At 41.9% G+C, this 18784-nt stretch overlaps 2 protein-coding genes across 2 annotated transcripts; both read right to left on the reverse strand.

Annotated features, from left to right (window-relative positions):
- Positions 1-1064: 1064 nt before the first annotated feature.
- Positions 1065-8965, reverse strand: LOC144741911 (mitogen-activated protein kinase 14A-like). The gene is given in 13 exon segments (XM_078624408.1): positions 1065-1129; positions 1267-1440; positions 1527-1605; positions 2953-3032; positions 3734-3805; positions 3906-4020; positions 4116-4163; positions 4562-4591; positions 4696-4807; positions 7028-7086; positions 7272-7358; positions 7360-7402; positions 8847-8965. Coding segments are annotated over 13 exon segments (1083 nt in total).
- Positions 8966-10056: 1091 nt separating this feature from the next.
- LOC144741914 (endosome/lysosome-associated apoptosis and autophagy regulator 1-like) lies at positions 10057-18550 on the reverse strand. The gene is given in 27 exon segments (XM_078624411.1): positions 10057-10143; positions 10225-10390; positions 10506-10549; positions 10551-10580; positions 10582-10686; positions 10992-11118; positions 11286-11387; positions 11549-11642; positions 11828-11978; positions 12034-12222; positions 12607-12765; positions 12767-12871; positions 13501-13638; positions 14114-14149; positions 14152-14221; positions 14344-14434; positions 14728-14857; positions 15219-15400; positions 15536-15625; positions 15746-15895; positions 15967-16072; positions 16176-16256; positions 16517-16549; positions 16551-16665; positions 16759-16939; positions 17020-17140; positions 18539-18550. Coding segments are annotated over 27 exon segments (2895 nt in total).
- Between the last annotated feature and the right edge of the window lie 234 nt (positions 18551-18784).

The raw sequence follows: 18784 nt of genomic DNA on the forward strand, positions 1-18784 counted from the left end.
TAAAAGGTACTTAAACCCTCTTTTTCTCATCCTTCAGGTGGATGCAGATGGACACCAATGATTTGTTGAGAACTATGATGGACAACATAGAGAAACCATGCGTCTTAAAAATAAGTCTTTATTTTTTGTTAAACAAATGACTGACGATAGAAGTTACTCTGTTGGAGTAAAAATAGATTATGTGATCTTTTGATTGCCATTTATAAATACCACCTCCACAAAATATAAATACACCTGAAATCCCTCTTTGACACATATATTTGAGTAGTATTTCTATTACAGGTTTTAGCATGGCACTAATACCTGTGAACAACTGATACATTCTTGCGGACACACAAACTATGTAAATTATGCTGAAAGTGATTGCTGAACAGGACAATCCCCCAAAAAGATGACATCTATTTACATAATACTGGGTAGAACATCCAGCCATATTTTTTTCCCCATTTAGAGCAGAAATGAAAGTAGTTTTCTCAAATACAAATACTCAAATACATTAAAACATAAGACCTACTTCTGTTAGACATGAAACCCTTTAAAGTTCTCTATTATTAGATACAGAAAAATGATAACCAAAATGAACACATGTAACCAAGTGATGTATGCTTCAGTTTGATGGGGTGAGTTTTGTGATGAACATTTTCCTTTTTCACACAAAACAAAAATATTGTGAAGATTTACATGTTGCACAATGGGACACTTAAAAAACTCAAAATAGCACAGCTATAGGTCCAGGCATTTCAGCATGTCAGAGTCACAGTGACAAGTCAAAAAAATCTAAATTGATTTAAAAAAAGGAGAAAGAAATCTGATGAATATGAAATACATCAGCTGTTTGTGAGAAATCACCTTTTCCAGTAAAAGACCATCAACATTAGTGGTTCATAAGTAACAAATAACTTTTTCACTATGCTGGTCATAATCCCCCTCGCAGGAGCAATCTCCATTACTGGACTGTCAGCTGGTATAAGTGTGTCTGAGAGTTTAACAATAACATACTACTGTACATTCGATGGTTGTTGGACTTTTTCTGGCACTGGGGTCAATTTGTGACGCACGTCCCATTAATCCATGTCGTCCTCATCAAAGACTGGTGGCTCAAAACTACACACCTCCTCATAGGTTAATCCTGCAAGACATTAGAAAATGTTATGAAATTACAATACGTATCAGTGGTACTGGACTACTTCATTTATAAGCTACACAAGGTGTTTTCAAAAGAAACAGTGTACACAAAAAGTGTATTCGGGGGAAATAACTGCATACGTTTCCATTCTTCTATCGCTAGCTCACGGCTCTCAAAGCTCTGGTCGTATGGCTCGGCCTCAGGCTCATCATCTGGGTCGTGGTACTGAGTGAAGTAAGGATGGGCCAGAGCCTCGGCTGCTGTTATTCGCTTGTCTGTATCCAGAACCAGCATTTTCTCCAGCAGGTCCACAGCTTAAAAAAATGATATGTCATTCAGTTCAGGGCCTTACACAAAAACCTAATACAGCTTCTATTTATGCTATTTCTTCCATCTTTACCTTGTGGATTGGCGCCAATGAACACATCAGCGAAATTCCTCTTGGGCATGTTTGGCAAGGAACTGATGTAGTTCCTGGCCTGAGGAAACACATCAAGTAAGTCAAACGTTTAACTTACTGGCAAGTGCACATGCTCTTGCCAACTAAGTACTGCTTTTCATAACACATACAGCTGTTCATTGCATCTCATATCTACAGGTATGACTAATGTATCTCATAGCCCCAGTATATTTTCTTAGGTTTTCCAATGTCGTAACTCTCAGTGGCTTTAGGGAGGTCTACATCCTTGTGTGCATTCTAACCACTGCTGGAGGGTCCTGTCGAATGACAATGCCCCGCCCCCCAAGATTTCCTTGACAGAAGTTTTTGACTTTGATTGGAGTTGCAGCACCAGAGAAGAAAGACGACAGTTTCAGGACATGTGCAGTAACAATGGAAAGACAACCAGAAGGATCAAAAGCATCTGTCACACAAAATCGTTGTTAGTGATGATTATCAGCACACAGAGGCATGTTCTCATTGTGAAAGACTTTTTAAAAAAACACCCGTTAAATGACAGGTTCTACACAAGGTGAGCCACGTGAGAATATCACTGCAGCAAACATGTCTGATGCCTCACAATTACTGTAAAATGTCAATACCCTTGCTATGACTACTAGACAAGGACAGGTTTCTAACTGCATAAAGTAGACGTCCTTGGAGCCCTGCACTCCTTTGTGTGCCAATACCACATTGTCCGCATTCTCACTTTTATTTAACGGTGATTAACAATGACTGGAATAAACTATAAAACAATTCGGTCCTTACATTAGGTTGCAGTCTAAATAAATCCACTATACTAAGCCTACAGTTGTCTTGCTCTAAAAGCAAAGGTATGAGTACCGCAGCGGGTCAGACTGTCCTCTGAGCATACACTGCTGCTGTCGGGTCTTTAGAGGGTCCCTGTGGAACCTGCTCACCTCGTGGCTGGGCATCCTGCTTATTAGAGATGCTGGGGGTGTTCCAGTCAGACGCATTATCTGCTGTAGCTGGTTTATATCTACAGAACTTGTGTCAAGGGGAGTATAGCGACAGGGCAGATTTGGTTAAGAAGATGCTTCTCAATCCAACACTGCACATGTGCTGCAATGTTACATTTAGAAGCAAACTCCGTGCATTGAAGCCAAAAGTGACAACAAAATGAGAGTTTCAGGAAAAGGAGGAAAGACAACGCAGTACTTTGCATTCCCAGGTAGTGTCATAAACATCTCATGACAAATGTTCATGCATTCACTCAGCTTGTCATTACATGTTATCACAAACTCATAAAGATGGAAGTTGGAAAACATGCTGTCAAGTAGGAATCAGGTGCTTCAAATTGTTGCACGGCAGACTCATAAGCAGAAATCTGGTTAAAGACAAGCTTTGCATGACTTTGGGAACTCACAGACTCTGAAGATATTTTCATCAAGAGCTCGGGCCCTGGTGTTCCGACGAGCAGCATGATTAGCTTCAACTGATCAATATCTAGCAGTACGTGTTAAAGAAGGACCAGAGGTTGGACAGGGACCTGTTAGTCTTCACCTTACTTGTGTCACTTGAATCACTCAAGAATCACCTGTCATATTCAATTTACTTAACTAGATGAAAGTTGTACAAGAAGAAGCAGACATTTGCGTCTGCAAAGAGAGTGAGCGAGAAAAGTGTTTGGTAACCTGAGCAGGCAGAATGAATTTTATCATGAAAGCTTACAGCAGAGAAAGGGGGGGTGGCAGCCCTGTTGTGCACCTTCTAACAAACCCAGCCATTAGTTTGAAAAAAAAAATTCTGGGAGAGAAAAAGATAAACAGTTCAGAGCGCAGTCACTGCAGATTGCTACAGACCCATACTGTTGTGCTGAATGGCCCCCAGCCAGCCCTGCATACAGGGAGTGCAGATGAGTTGAAGCACGCCATGGAAACATTAAAGCATTAAAGAGTGTGTCAAGCCAAAGGGAAGTGTGGAAACAAGTACCAACTGTACCATAGACGTCATTCAAAAGCACCTCGGGCAGTGTAATGTTTGACGAGAAACGCAGAGAAGCATGTTTTCATAAAAAGCAGAAAAGGAACATTAAAAAAACACAGACATCAGAAACCAGCAAAAAAAATACTGATGAATGTTTAACCTGTTGTGTAAATGTTTTGCTTGAATCTCAAAAGCTAAGAGCACTCAATTGAAAAGGATACGATCAGTACCAGGAAACAAAGTTCTTCCAGTGAGGAGTTCTGCCATTATACAGCCCACTGACCAAATGTCCACTGGAACACACAGAAAGATATATGACAACACTTAACAACAATCCCACAATTTTCCACAATCATGATGTGCAGAGAGAACAACAGCTTCATCGCCGTTTACCTGTCATGTTGTAATGCATCCAGTTCAACATGATCTCAGGAGCACGATACCAGCGCGTGGCCACGTAGCCGGTCATCTCGTCATCGGTGTGCCGCGCCAAACCAAAGTCCAAAATCTGACAGCAATTTCAGTGAATTCGGTGTTGATTGCAAAATACAAATATGTGTGGGGTAAAATGCTTTTGAAAAGAAGAGCAGCGTGTACACGTACCTTTAGTTCACAATCCTCGTTCACTGCCAGGTTACTGGGTTTTAAATCCTGATAGAAAAAAGCCAGAGATGGACATTTGTGGTGGACACCATGTGGACATGACAGCAGCTGCGTTTTTTCTTTCCGTTCTTTTTTTTAATAACAATGCATCAATACATGATGTCAGACAGATGAACGTACAGAGAATGATCTGTTGCTTGCTCTCAGCATTACAGAGGTTTATAGACTCAATTCAGTTTCTCTTCATTCCTGCTATTTCCCTTAAAATGTTGGAGGCTTTGTTAAAGATTAGCTTTGTTAAAATAAAATCGGGACTAAAATTCTTATTGGATCAAATATTACATTTAAATCGTTTCGTTTGTTCAGCACCTGATGCACTTTGACACACTTTCATTCAAGAGGCACTTCTATTTTCATGGCTGATTCACAGGGAAAAACACACTTACTCTATGAATGATGTCCGCTGAGTGGATATACTGAGGAGGGATGTAGAAGAAAAACAGGCATCGATTTACAACTCAGATATAAAACAATACAATTACAAAATGCGTCCAATGGCTGAGCAGTTGATTAGCCTCACCTTTAACCCCCGGAGGATCTGGTATATGAGGAACTGCACATGGTCGTCCGTGAGTTTTTGACATTTCACTATATTGTTGAGGTCAGCGCCCATTAAGTGAGTCACAAGGTAGCTGCCATTCAAAACACAGTTAATTAGGCACAAATAGCAGAAGGAATGACAATGGTGTTATACCTCATAAAATGCCAGATGGATTTAATGAATGCATTTGCTCTTTCAAAAAACAATCCAGAGTTGTTAGCAGTCAGAATTGACCATATGGCTAAGTGAGCTCAAACCGGTTCCACTGCTTTCCTTCTCACACATCTCTAGAGGCACCAAAAGGCCAAACCCTTCACAAATGGAATGTCATGTAACAGCACGCGCAGGTAAATGGGCTTAATACAACAGTGGGTAGCTCCAGTCTAATTCCAGAGATGTTCCGGAAAAATACCTAAATAGCATTTATGGTAAAAGAAAGGAGCCGAATGCCACGCAGCCACTTTTGCATTTTTTTTATTCTCACGGACCAGAGTGAAACCTTAAAATAGCGCCTGGATGCACTTGAATTTGTTCTCAGAAGCACACGGAAACTCTCCTAAGTTCACCCGCCTTGGAAAAATGGGATATAAATAGTGACCTTAACGTTCGTCCCTCTCCTGTAGAAACGGGAGCATGCGTGGCACTGTGAGGAGCCTTGCCACTGTGTTGTGACTCGATATGTATTTTTAGAGCACAGGGGAAATACACTTGGAGCACCTGCATTTCTGAGATGTTTCTGGTTATCACACTGCATACGGAACGTTTCCAATGCTGCAGCAGATGTGAGCGTAAAAAAATCTTTCCATCTGACACCGACAATAAACAAGTCTTGCCTCTTCAGAACAAGAGAAACTTTACGTGACTATTGACATACGCTCTCCTGGCAGCAGAGAGGTCTCACATACAGCCTTTTAATATGTGCCACAAATCCAAAACAAGGGAGGGATGTTTTGTAAGAAAAGCTCCATTTGAACAGTAAACAGAGCACCGCGTGTGAGGAAAAAGCTGCTGTGTAAAGTCTCAAAGTGAGGTTTTTACTTTTCTGTAAAATGCTGCTAGTGTACTGCAAACCTGGTGGTGCACCAGGCCCGTGAATAAGGATTTTTAAAATTATTTTTAAGATCTATATGTAAGGTTAAGTCCTCTTGGCCAGTGTAGTATAGCAGTAACTCTTGTTGATGTCCAAAAAATGGCCATCTACAAAATGTGATCCGTTTTGTATTTGGTAAAAATAACCCCTCTGTAACCCTGAAGTGTTTCATCAAACTTTGCGTTATAAAGCATCTTGTAATCAGAGCTCTATATAAATGTGTGAACAAACTGAACAGTACTCAGGGGCCACGCTCATTCAGAGTCCTTCCAACTTTCATCAATGTCTTGGGTTATTTCCTGACAGTATAAATTGCCAAGACCACAACGCAGCATAGCTGTGTTGTAAACAAGGACGGTCTTGTTTTGTTTTCTGACATTTAACAAATCATTCTTCCAGAGAATGATTAAGTGAAAACTTTAACACATCAAATGATTTTTTTTTAAATAGCCCCAACGCTTTGGGGCTATTTATTGGTGTAAACCAATATGGTTAAACATATTGGTTTACACATTAACTAGTCTCCGGCTAATTAGCATGCAATAGGTATGATCAGCAATTGTGCTACTGTTGGCAGCCTCACACATGACGTCCCCATTGCTGCAAACCCCTAGATGATTTAGAGAAACTGTCTAAGGCATGACACAAAATATAATCCAGAAGGAAGAAGAAATTTGATTACAAACACTAAGCTGAGTCACATTCTTATGTCGGGTGTCGACAGGAATTCCTCTGAATTTGATCTTGATACAAGTCGCACAGTGTGAACAGAGAGAGAGACATTCCACATACACACACACACACACACACACAAAACGGGGGAGGTAGCACACGTCTAAAAATTGAGTCACTTCCCATTTCTAGCAACTTTCAACATCAACAGAAAAGAAGGGGCCTATTTGTTGGCGAAGCAACTACAGAATTTCACACACCCAGAAATAGGAAATTGGGGGAAACCTGGACGTGACAAACTGCTGCAGCAGCCAGAGAATGAGTAACTAACTGACTGCAGGGTAAGAAATCTGCCAGTGTTTTCAGTCTATTGGCCCACCTCCAGGTGTTTCCCAGGCTTTGGTTCTGCCAGGAGACTGAAGGCATTAGTTTGTTGGACACAGTTGTTTCACCATTTCAGTGTGTTGCTAAGGTGACACTAAGCACAGGGGCGTTTGTAGGGGGGAAAGTCTGGATGAGCATAGCTATTTTAGAACACATTCAACTTACACGTCAGTGAATTCCTTCAGACTGGTTGCAGGGCTAAAAACATCTAGGAGGCCGATCACCTGCAAAAACAGCAAATGTCACTTTAACAAGACAGAGAACAAACTGCAGTGTAAGAACAGATAAACACTTTGAGACACAGAAAAAAGGAAGTCACAGTGTGAGACCCACAATAAGCAAATACATACATTGTTCTTATCTGCTAACTCTGAGACAGAACATGGTGAAGAGAAACTAGTGGGCTTACGTTTTCATGTTTCATGTGCTTCAGCAACCGCATCTCTCTGTACGTCCTCTTGGCGTGGATGATGGACTGAAACGGCCTTGAGAGTTTTCTTCACAGCAACGTTCAAGCCAGTCGTGATATCATAGGCAGAGCTATGATGAAGGCATAAACATGTTTATAACCATTGCTGATAGTAACACCCAACTGTTTAACCGCTTGAAATAAGTTCTATCAAACTGTGAATGACTTTTCGAGGAACGCTTATGATTTCACAGCAGATGAGAAAAAAAACGGATTCATGATGCTCTGAACGGGCTGACTGTCTCCAAGAACCAAATTAGACACAGCTCAGGCTGCTCAAGGCTTGGAAAAAAAGACCACATCAGCAGAAAATATCATCTCTCAGCAGACTGGGAGCAGCTTTGCCTGCAGTCTGTTGGGTGCTCTGAAAACTCAGTCTCCAATCCAAACACATCCCTTTCTCCTGCTCAGTTCACCTAACCATAGTCAGTGACCATAAAAGTAAACTGCGACAGCTGCTGAGTCTTGACTGTGTGACTTGAGTTCAAGCATCATCAAAGGACGCTGCAACCAAAATATGAAATCTGATTCTACCCATAGAAGCTGAAACCAGACTCTGTTTAGGCCTTAATGCAAATTCTGATGCATTTGTGTTGTGCTACTAAAAGATGCTGATCTTCAGATACTCACAGTATTAACAGTTTAACAAACACATAATAGTTACAGATAAAAATGAAGATTCTGGAGAGAGGAAACATTCACTCTGCCTTAACATCACTTTCTGCTTTCTGTGTTACTGCTTTATATATTTACTGATGTAAAATGTAGTGATGAAGGCAGGGTTGTAACAGAGACTATCAAGTAAGCACTGGATTATACAAGAATGAGCGTTGGAAAAACAAATGAACAAAACAGTCATTGCAGGGTTGGGCGTCCAGTAATCTGACCAGCAACAGATTAACCAATTGCCCAGCAACAGCACAGCTGTCCTCTTCCATTTGCAAAACAAACATCTGCCCACTAATGCGAATTTAGTTTCCTACATAGTATCAGCACCTAATGTCTGCAGCACTGGGGGTTGTGGCCCTGATCGTTCTGATAAAGAAGCACAAATGAGGAACATCGTCTACACTAAATAAGCCCAGTCCTCTGTGCTGATGATTTGTACATACTTATCCAACCAACCACCTAAGTTAACTAAAATTGCTCCAGTTTGATGCGATTTGAGACAGTTTTGTCAGATATTCAATGTAATTTCTTGTAACTGTGACCAGCAACATGCGTACCAACTATACCTTTTCAACAGTTCAACTTCACGTTGAACAATCAGAACAATGATGTTTAAGTAGACCTATATGGTACTGTGTGCTATTTACTGATTTATAAGTGGGTCGTTTAAGTAATAAACAAGTTTACAGCTGGGAGGCAGCTTGTAGCTCCACCTTGTTAGCCAACTATCCGTACAAGCTAACTTGACTTTAGCATCATCAGCACAGGCCTCGTCTAAATGAATGGGGTTAAGTTGGGTGACACAGCGACACGTTTGTGCACAATTTACATCGAAAGATAATTTACCAGACGGATCCATAAGCCCCAGAGCCGACCGGAGACAGGTTCTGGTAGCGCTCCGGGACTTCCCATATCGTCTTATTGACCTCCTGTCGATAAAACTTCGGTCTCTCTTTCTGCGACATTCCTGCAGAAGCAACTGGCAACCACAGACTCGTCTCTCTGCTCCGCGGTTGGCTACTCGGAGCCGTGCAGCTCGAGTGAAACTTTCCCGCAAAGTTACAAAACAAAAATGCGAATATTTTTCCTCGTCGTCTGAGAAGTTTGTGTAGTACAATGCCTCGACTCAGTCTTCTAGCGAAATTTAGCAAAACCCCCGTCTGCAGCGTGCACGTTTTCTAACGTTATTTGTTCCTGTTCCTCAATGCGAGACAGCTCCCGAGATTTCTCCGCACTTGCAACATACCTCAAAATCTCGCGGGAACGGGACTTTGGGGATTGAAACTGAAACTCGCGATGCTTTCAAGCAATGGCCGAAAAGTGACATGAATCTTCCTACACCAGATAGCGATCATTAATCTGGACGTTGGCGGGGAAATATCTACTACAGTTGAAAGGCAGAAACGTGTAAATATGCAAATATTAATTTAAAAAAAAACCTAACATACTAACATATGGAAAAACCGTTCTAAAAGTATGAAATGAGCTTATGGAATAAAGTTTTTTTTCAAGTTGAGCATCTGAGGGCAGCATTAAATGTCAGTCATATGGCTTTAGCACATTGGTGGCTTTTAATTTTACAAACAAACATACAAATTCATATTTCATGACATTAACATTAAAGCAATTACATGTAGGCACAATTACATGTAGGCACATAATGCCATGATGCAGCAATATGACAAAGCTGTAGTGCACACATTTCACATGAATAGTAATACAAAAAGCAGAATTAGCAGAATAACAGAATTTTAACCAAAAAACAAGAAAGAGAAATCAAAAATGAAATATATACTCACAGTAAAATTTACAACATTTCCAGAAACTACAAAAAAATGTAACGTTTCCACAGCTTGGTTTTGAAACCACATATCCCCAATGTGGAGACTTCTCCAATATTAGGTTTGGTGACCTAAAACATGACCAATAGTACCAAAAAAAGTCACTCTTAAAGTCACTCAGTGAGAGTTCATCCATCCCGATGACAATATCAAAACATTTTCCAAATGTAACACTTCCTCTTCACTTTGATAGAAGCATCTGTTCATCCTCTGATTCAAGCATCATCAGAGTCTTCCTCCTCTCTTTGTTGATGTGAAAATGATGACTTTAGAGGAACTGAATCAAATCCATCTGAAGTCCTCTGAAAATACAGCAATAATAACATGAAGCATGAAAAGTTGCCCTACAGCTGTGTATGTGTCCTCATGGAGGGGTTCCTGACCTCTCGTGAGAAGGACTTAATTTTGGTGAGGAAGGATTTCTTGGTGAGATCAATGAGGTCATCCTCTGCGTCTTCTCCCTCCATTATTGCACAGCTGTCTGCAGTGGGCAGCTCACATTCTTTTCCACCAGAACTCATCATAAGCTTGGAGTACTTATACTGCAACCTGCAGATAAACAAACAGGAAAAAAAAATACTGAAGTTCTGGTTGTGGAATTTTCATGCTGTTATCTTTGATTTGATTGTTTTTTATTGGTCATTGTATGATAAATCGGTCTCACTTGCGTGTCTTCTTCCAGAAATAGCAGCTGATGGTGATGAGCAGGGACTGCGGTGACTGTACCCGTGGAAACGCCCAAACCTGAGCCAGAAATCCATACTCACACAAGCACTGACTTTTTGGGCTGGTAGAGACTCTCCTCCATGACACTGCAATGGCTGCTGCCACACATAGGTGGTTCTCTGAAGCACACGCAATATAACATGTTGGTTCCTTGAATCTTAGGTTCTCAGTGCAGTTCATGTAAGCAAGCAGATACATGTTCTGAATATTCTGAATATTAAATATATAATATAAATTCAGGTACAGTTGTGGCTAAATTAATTTAGATATATCTACCTCTAGTTCAATGTGACATGCAGTTATGTTTCTTCACCTATTATGTGCATGTGGGATGCACATGTACACACATGAACTGGGTTATTAAGGACAACCTGATGACAATCTGAACTTATTCCTGTCAAAATCTCTGTCACTACAGCAGTACCTGTATTCCCTGGAAACAAGCACTGACAATCTCTCTATAGTGGTTTTTGGTGCAGAGTGGGCATGCATGCTGACTCTGCCAAAGAAAATGGAAAGTACAACCATCGCACGTCCCCTCGGAGCAGTTGCTGTCGAGGAAAATAAGAGATAATGAGATAAGAGAGATGGTTACAAGCTTTCAGAGTCTGACAGTGACACACTTGTGCGAACTGCAGCTGCTGTCATCCAGCCTGTGCTCCACATTAAAAGCCAAAAGAATGAGTCTGAAGTGGAGCTTGGTCCAGGTGTAAGCTACCTTGGCAGTGTCATGTGGTCTGGGACGGTCACTGTGGGATCACATCTCAGTCTGATGGTGGCTGACCTGCCCTGTTTACAAGCCTGAGTTGTCTCACTAGACCTGGAAACGTCACAGACACGAAGAACATAGATCATCTTCAGGGTTGTTTCTGAGACAAAGTTTTAATTTGTTACGTTTTATTACGGAACAAATGATGGACATTAACCTGAGTAATAATGATCAAAATATGCACATGTGAGGAAACATGAAACATCACTTACTTGTAATAAAATATGATGTCGTTCAGGCCAGGGGCTGAGGGGAACAGCCAGTTTGGTGAGGAGATGTTGTTCAAGGATAAGTCAGTCGTAACACCTTCAGAGTGAAAAGACATTCCACATAACACGTTGACAATATGAACCAGGTCCAGCACATGTCATCGCATGTTACATTTGTCCTGACGTCCACAATTCAATCAAATAACGGCAAAGGGGTAAAAACATTACTGGGATGTTTAATTAATATCAAGACAGTAAAGTGTTGCAGACATTTGTCCATACCAATGAGTGTGTCCCCGATTAGGACCGGCTGTGATGACACCATGCTCTGACTTCTGATGTCAGAGGGAACCACTGTGGACTGGCAGACATAACCTTTGACCTCTCTCCCACTCTCTGTCACGTTGTCCACACAAGTAGCCGGCAACCGTCCCTGCAACATAAAAACAGTGGGTTGCATGTGCCAGGTGAAATGTCCAGATCCGGACCCCAGCTCCTCACCTCTTTCCACAGAGAGCCACATTAAAGCGATGGAAATATCTCAGGCCTTTGCTGGTGAAGCGTGGGCTGCTGTGGAAGCCGGTGGCATTGGCCAGAGGAGTGAAGTCATAGTGCAGCTTTGTTCCATCTCTTGTCTGCACGTCCAGCGTGCATTCACTGAGACAAGCTGTGTGCGCCTGGTGGACGGAGAGTTAAACTGGGAGTTAGTTAATCTAATGTTAACGTAACTTAATGTAATATGACTATTGCAGAAAAGAGCACTACCAACGTCAATTGAAAATTTCCTGAGAAATTCATAAAAAAGTCATACAAACATCTGTCTCTGTTCCACGGACCATCATGAAAACTGGTTAGTTTCAGAACAAAATAAATTTCTGCCATAATTTGCTCTTTCTTTCACACTGAACAGCCCTGTGCACGATTCACATATTAATATCTCGACATGAAGAGAGGGGAAAACATGTAAAATTGATAAGTATGTGTAGACAAGAATGTTTTCCATTTGTTGAGCAGAGAATCAGGTTGTCCTGACTACATCTACATGATTTTGGCCTCCAAACCTTGTTTGTCTTTGTGTTTGGTCCACACTGAACACAAGCTGCCGCTCCAACTGGCTGCTCAGCTTGGATGAAGGTGTTTGGTGGGCACCGCTGACACACTCCTGTCCCATTGACCATGTAATGTCCTGGTGGGCAGGGAATACATGTAGAGCCGGTCGCCAGCAGAGCTCAGGGCACAGCGGCGACACTTCGAGGTGACGCCACCAATCACATTGGTGATGTGGATGGAGTAGATCTTTGCAACATCAGCACTGTACTTCCTGGCCTAATGGAGGAGGAACATAAGTTACCATTCATCATCGCTGTCACTCTTCATACAGTGAAGTGACATTTTCTGCTTAAAGAAGTATCTTTTAAAGTCTATCTTGATTTTCTACTCAGTTTCTCTGCAGAAAAAAAGCTGTGTTCTTTTCCACCGGTTTTTCCTCATGTAATACAGACCCAGACTGCCCTCTGGAGGTCAAAGCAATAAAAGGAGGGGTTGAGCCCACTATGACAATGATTAATGATATTAAATATTTTTGAAACATGTATGGTCTACCACAAGGGCTTCATTTTAAAATTTTAAAATTCAATATTGTGGATACACAACTAACAAAATCAAAATTTGTCATTATTAACATGCTGTTGTTCAATTTATTAGAACATTTCCCTTCAGATCAGGCACAGAAAAAGACAGGAAAAAAAGAGAAGATAAGCAAGTTTGTAAGAATTCAAGTTTGACCAAAAATAAAGAGTGTACAGAAAAAGAAATATGAAAAATGGTGAGAAAAGCATGAGCGTCTCCATGCAGTAACAAATTACTACTGTTAAGAGTTGTGACCTATTTCCTTAACATGAATACAGGTGACAGCGGTCGGAGGTCGTATGTGAAAGGGAGAACTGGGTGTTCACCTTGTTCAGCTCCTCTGTTCGTTGAAACGTCCAGGTGAAGGTGATGGTGTTGTTGTTCTGTATCAGGTACGAGTAGGATTGTTTCCTGTTACTCCCTGTCCAGTGCTCCACCACGTCATTGTTCCACGCATTATAACCCTGCAGGGAAAGACATCTCATGTATGCATATGTCACAATTGCTCTCCAGTAGGGTTTTATTCCGATGGCTGTTTGATCTCATGTATAATATGCTTCACCTAAGTGATACCAAAATATTTCTATCTCTCCCAGCTGGTTGGTTATAGAATAAAATCTCAAGACTTGAGCGTTCAAAGCCCCTTTTTTGCAGGTCTGACATGTAAAGAAAAACAACCATTCTTTGTCACATGAATAAGCACAATTCAGAGTAACCGATTAACCTGGCGTGATTTTGGGAGTGGGAGGAAGCCGGGGGTACACGGAGAGAAACCCCACGCAGACAGACCTGCAGGCCATTATACTGCACTTTTTCCAATGAAGTCTTTTTTGGTCATTTTTAGCTGTTCAGATTCACAGACATTTTTTTGTATATGTTTTGTGTACATGTATCCATCCTTAAGAACACAGGAGACAAAAGAGGAAAACGCTGTCTCACCGCCAGGAAATAAAAATTTGCACTCGGCTGAGCACGAGGGTCTCAAATACAAAGGTGATACGAGACAGTTCACTGTGTTCGCTGTCTTTTGCCATGGACTGCGGCAGCCTGCAAATACATGTGACATTTCATTAAAGCGTTCTCGTGCTCAGGTGTACATACATAACATCCTGTTTCAAACAAACGTCAGGAGTTGGGAGGATAGCCTGTACACACATATCTGACTTTACCTGTATCCGTTGACCTTCAGCGTGAGTGTGAGGAAGTCTGTGTCCTGATCCCCGGGGGTCGTGTAAACATACTCTCCTGCCACCTCCCATGCTGTCACTATTAAAGATGAGAACAACAGTCACACACTGATATCAAGACTAGTAGTGCATGTTAAATAATTTCACTAAAAACAAGGATTAAAGTTAGTAAAACTGTCAAACTGTGACGAAAAAAACACAGGTTCACTCCCTCAGACCTGTGACTGCTTCAGTTGCACTTTAGATTACTTTAAATTTTTGTTTCTTGTACAATCCTTCAAACTCACGGCTACTAATCATGAACTTCTTCAGATGTGCTGATGATCATTAGATGATCAGCTGCCACGCTGCCCCCTCATATCTCACCTGTTCTTCGGCCGAAGTCGCTGAAGTCTTGACTGAAAGTGGAGCTCTTCATGTTGCTCGGCATTGTGTTCCACCATTTGTACTCAAAAGCCACCACTGGTTCTGTCCCGACAGGGCACTTGTCACAGGACTGTCAGTAAATGATAAGAATATATCGTGTACACACATATGTTACATGGTGTACTTGTACAAAATGGGAACGTGATGGCACTTACTTCACATGTCTTTAAATGAAATATTTTAGATGAAGGTGTAAACAATGGTGACGTAAAGTCACTTGTTATTTTTATCATATTTTTTACCAGATGTAGCTTTTTGAAATTGACGTTAGGTTGGTCAGCATTAGTCAGAACTGAACCTCAAATCACTTGAGGGAACGTTGGATAGATTCAGTATGAATTATAATTGTTTTTGATCATATTTAACATCAGGTTGTAACACCTAAGCCCACCAGCCTGACATGCAGTCAGACAGAAGTAAAAGGAGGCTACTATACCTGTCCCGTTTGAGTAGAACGCATCGGAACAGGGTTCGCAGGTCGAAGAGTTGGTGACAAAGAATCCCGGGTTACACGGCGGACAGGTTTGCTTCTGACCAGACGCAGGCAGCTTCACCGCTTTTTTAACGGCCTCACTGCAGATCTTGGGCTCAATCCACTTGTACATGAGTTGGGGTCTGTTATACACACAGAATACAATACAATACATGAACGAACAACACAGTCGCTCTGACCCATCTGCACCTAGTAGATGGCTGCAGCTGCCGGGGGACAGTATGAGTTCAAGTTCACGTCTGCTGAAGCTGCCCACCTTTCCCTTTGAATCACACGGGGTGTGGGTGTAGAAGTAATCACTGTTGGTACATGCAGGTCTCAGTTTGCAGCTGGCTGAACCAGGTTCTGTAAATGTTAAAGAAAAACTGTAAGATACAATGACACAACAAACATCTAAAGCAGTTGATGCAGTATGGAAGTTGCCTTAGACGGGCGTGATGACATCACCAGTAAAAATTTGCAAACCTGCATATTTGTTTCTTTCACACTGTTGGCAAACTGTGGCCCCCTTGTTAGAGTAGGTATCAGCAGGACAGGGGGAGCAACGAGCAGATCCTGGTTTTGCACTGTGGGTGCCCGGCTTACAATGAAAACACTCTGACGTGTAGGCCACCCCTGGAAACACACACTACGTGTTAATTATTAACAGAAAAATACAGCAGACTGGTAAGACAGACTTAGTCGACCTGAGATGGCGATGTTTCTTAACAGCACCGGTTTGACAGCGCTGCCAAGCAATGAGTATGAAGTAGTTCTCCAATACAGCACGTTGTTGCCGTTGTTTAACTCAACCTGTGTGGAAATAACAAAACAACAGGAGGGAAGAGAGTTCAGAGGCAAAAGGAGCATCAGAGCAACTTGGATGCTTGAGGCCTGAAGCTGCAAGTGGACAAACCCTATATTGGCTCCAGTTGCTGCCAGAGATCTTCATCCACCGACTCACAGAGTCAGTAGACTGACACTGGTCATTCTGTACCTGTATGTGGGGGGCAAAGGTGACCAAATATTCCATCTAACCGGCATATTGATCAGGGAAACGACCTAATATAACAAATAGACAAAATAGACAAATATCTATCTTGGAAACCAATTTGGGGTAAAGACACCAACGTCAAACCATAACTACGCCAATTTAACAATCATATTCTGCTGAATTTATTCTGCATCTTCATTCTATCATCGCCACAAAATGGAAAAAGTGAAGAAGAGAATACATACAATACATTTAAAACTTACAAAGAACTCAAAGTAGATGCTGTTGTCAGGGTAGGAAATATTCAAAAAACACAGTTCCGGGTTTCTTCAGGCTCACAGCGTAGGACAGCGTGGCTGTGCACTCGTCTGTGTTTGAGGCTACATAATCCCCCTTTGGTATCCAGGTGGAGCTGCAGACACAGCAGTGAAGACATTGCTCTATGAGTTCAGTCATACTGCAAAGACAAAGTGCATTTGGAGTCAGTAAAGTGAGGCCCACGAACTTGGAGCAGTCTGTGTTGGTGTCCTCGCCATTGGTGTTTTTCCCCTGGGTCACAAAACCTGTGGGTAGCATGTCCCACTCGTCAAAGGCCACGCCGGTGCCCAAAGAGAAGGTTCCTGCAGCGCACTTCTGACACTTCTGTGTCCGCATGTCAAGGAACTCCCCTTCATTACAGGAGAAAGCTGCCAGAGGAAATATGGGCCACATGCACAGACTGACATTGAACAACACTGCAAAAGTACATATTGAGTGGGAAACTCACTGCACTCAGTGCCTTTCACTGGATCAGGGAGGCCTGTGCAGGTTTCAGCCTTGTTGGGAATGGCCACCCTCCATCGAGACCCCAGAACGTCACATTCTGTGTACTCAAAGTGATAATCGGACTGCCGAGACAAAAAAACAGCTGTGAGTTTCCCACAGCCGCTTTCACCAAATGCATGTAAGCATTCAGATGAGGAGGTGAGGCTGGATTTTTTTTTTTAAATGGTCACGAGATTGCTTTAGGTATCTAAAATTTTTACCAGGCCAACCTCTTTGCCAAACATGAGGAAAGACTAATATTTGCTAAGGAGCTTGTTCCAGTGTTTTTTTTTAATCTTGTAGGAAGTACTGCAACTCTGGGTTAATTTGCTTAGACAAAGAGAGAAAGGCTGATGTGTCCAACCCTTCTGTAAACACCTGAGTGTTGCAGGGTGACTTGAACCCCTGTAATTGTTTGTCAGGGCTTTGACTGACACCTTTTGGAAACACAATGGGTGACCAACACCCATACTGTTTTTATTTGGGATGTGACACAATGTTCATGGTTATCTTGTTGATCTTTCACCATCTTAAACAGGACCATTAATACTGAGCATGGTGTTATCATAGGATCTGGTCATTGGTCAACACACCAGGCTGTGATATTCTGAGGAAGGTCACTTGGCAGTCTAAATCCAAACCCACACACAGCTTTGTGGGATTAATAGTTAACAGATACACACAAGCAGCAGCTGCCCCTCTGTGTTTTCCATTAGAGTTGCCATGCACTCTGGTTTAAGATATCGGATGAACAAGGGCCTTGTCGGGAAGATCTGATGTTAAAATGGATCATGTGTGATCCTTTTGACAAACAATCAGGTAACCAAGGCAACGGAACATCATGACCCATGAAGAGCAGCTGGGAAACCAACTCACCTGATGAATGCTTCGCTGCCTTACATCAACTTTAAAAAAAAATAATTCTCAAATATGTATGAAATACACACACATACACATACACACTGGTGATGTATAATGTATACTCATAAAAACATGCTCAGGCCGTTGTTATGCAAATTAAAAACAGACACAGACAACAGAGGCTGTAACATATGGAAGTCCTGAAACAAACGTACATAAACATAGAGAAGTGAGAAGTGAGATAAACTGAATGTAAATTTACTTGCTACAGAAAAACATGTTCATTTCCCGCACACAACACCGGAGAGAGGTAAATGGTAATTGTTTAAAAATGAATTGAACCCCTCATTAAATATTTCCAAGTAAGTTGTAACACAATCATTGTAAGACACTCTCGTCATAGTTCTTATACATATCTGTAATAGCCTTTGGCTGGCGTTTAAAATGTGCAGAAACATAATAGTGATTATTTCTAAAGCTGGATAATCTTTCTTTTAAAAGCCTTCAACATTCTGGAGAGTTTCTGAACGCCTAACAGTCTGTTCTATGCACAGAACGTATTTTAGATGGAAACGGACTGGGTGTTTTATTTTACAGCTAACAATGATGGATGCCCTCACCTCTTTGCACATGGGCAGATCCGCCAGTGTGTGTGCACAGAGCAGCCACAAAAGAACGCTCAGGTGAGTCGGCTGCCGGTGCATCGTCGCCTCCTGTCAGTGCTGAAGTGATGGAGATGGAGGAGCAGAGGGTGAAGGCGCCCTGAGGTGCTGGAGGCGCCGCCTATACCTCCACAAACAGGGGAGGTGTTTGGCTCTGGTCTGTCTGATACCTGACTGCTGAACCAGAGGAGGCCTGTTCCATTA

This window comes from Lampetra planeri, unplaced genomic scaffold (genome assembly GCF_965212315.1).
Source record: "Lampetra planeri unplaced genomic scaffold, kcLamPlan1.2.h2 scaffold_776, whole genome shotgun sequence".
Lineage (NCBI taxonomy): Eukaryota > Metazoa > Chordata > Hyperoartia > Petromyzontiformes > Petromyzontidae > Lampetra > Lampetra planeri.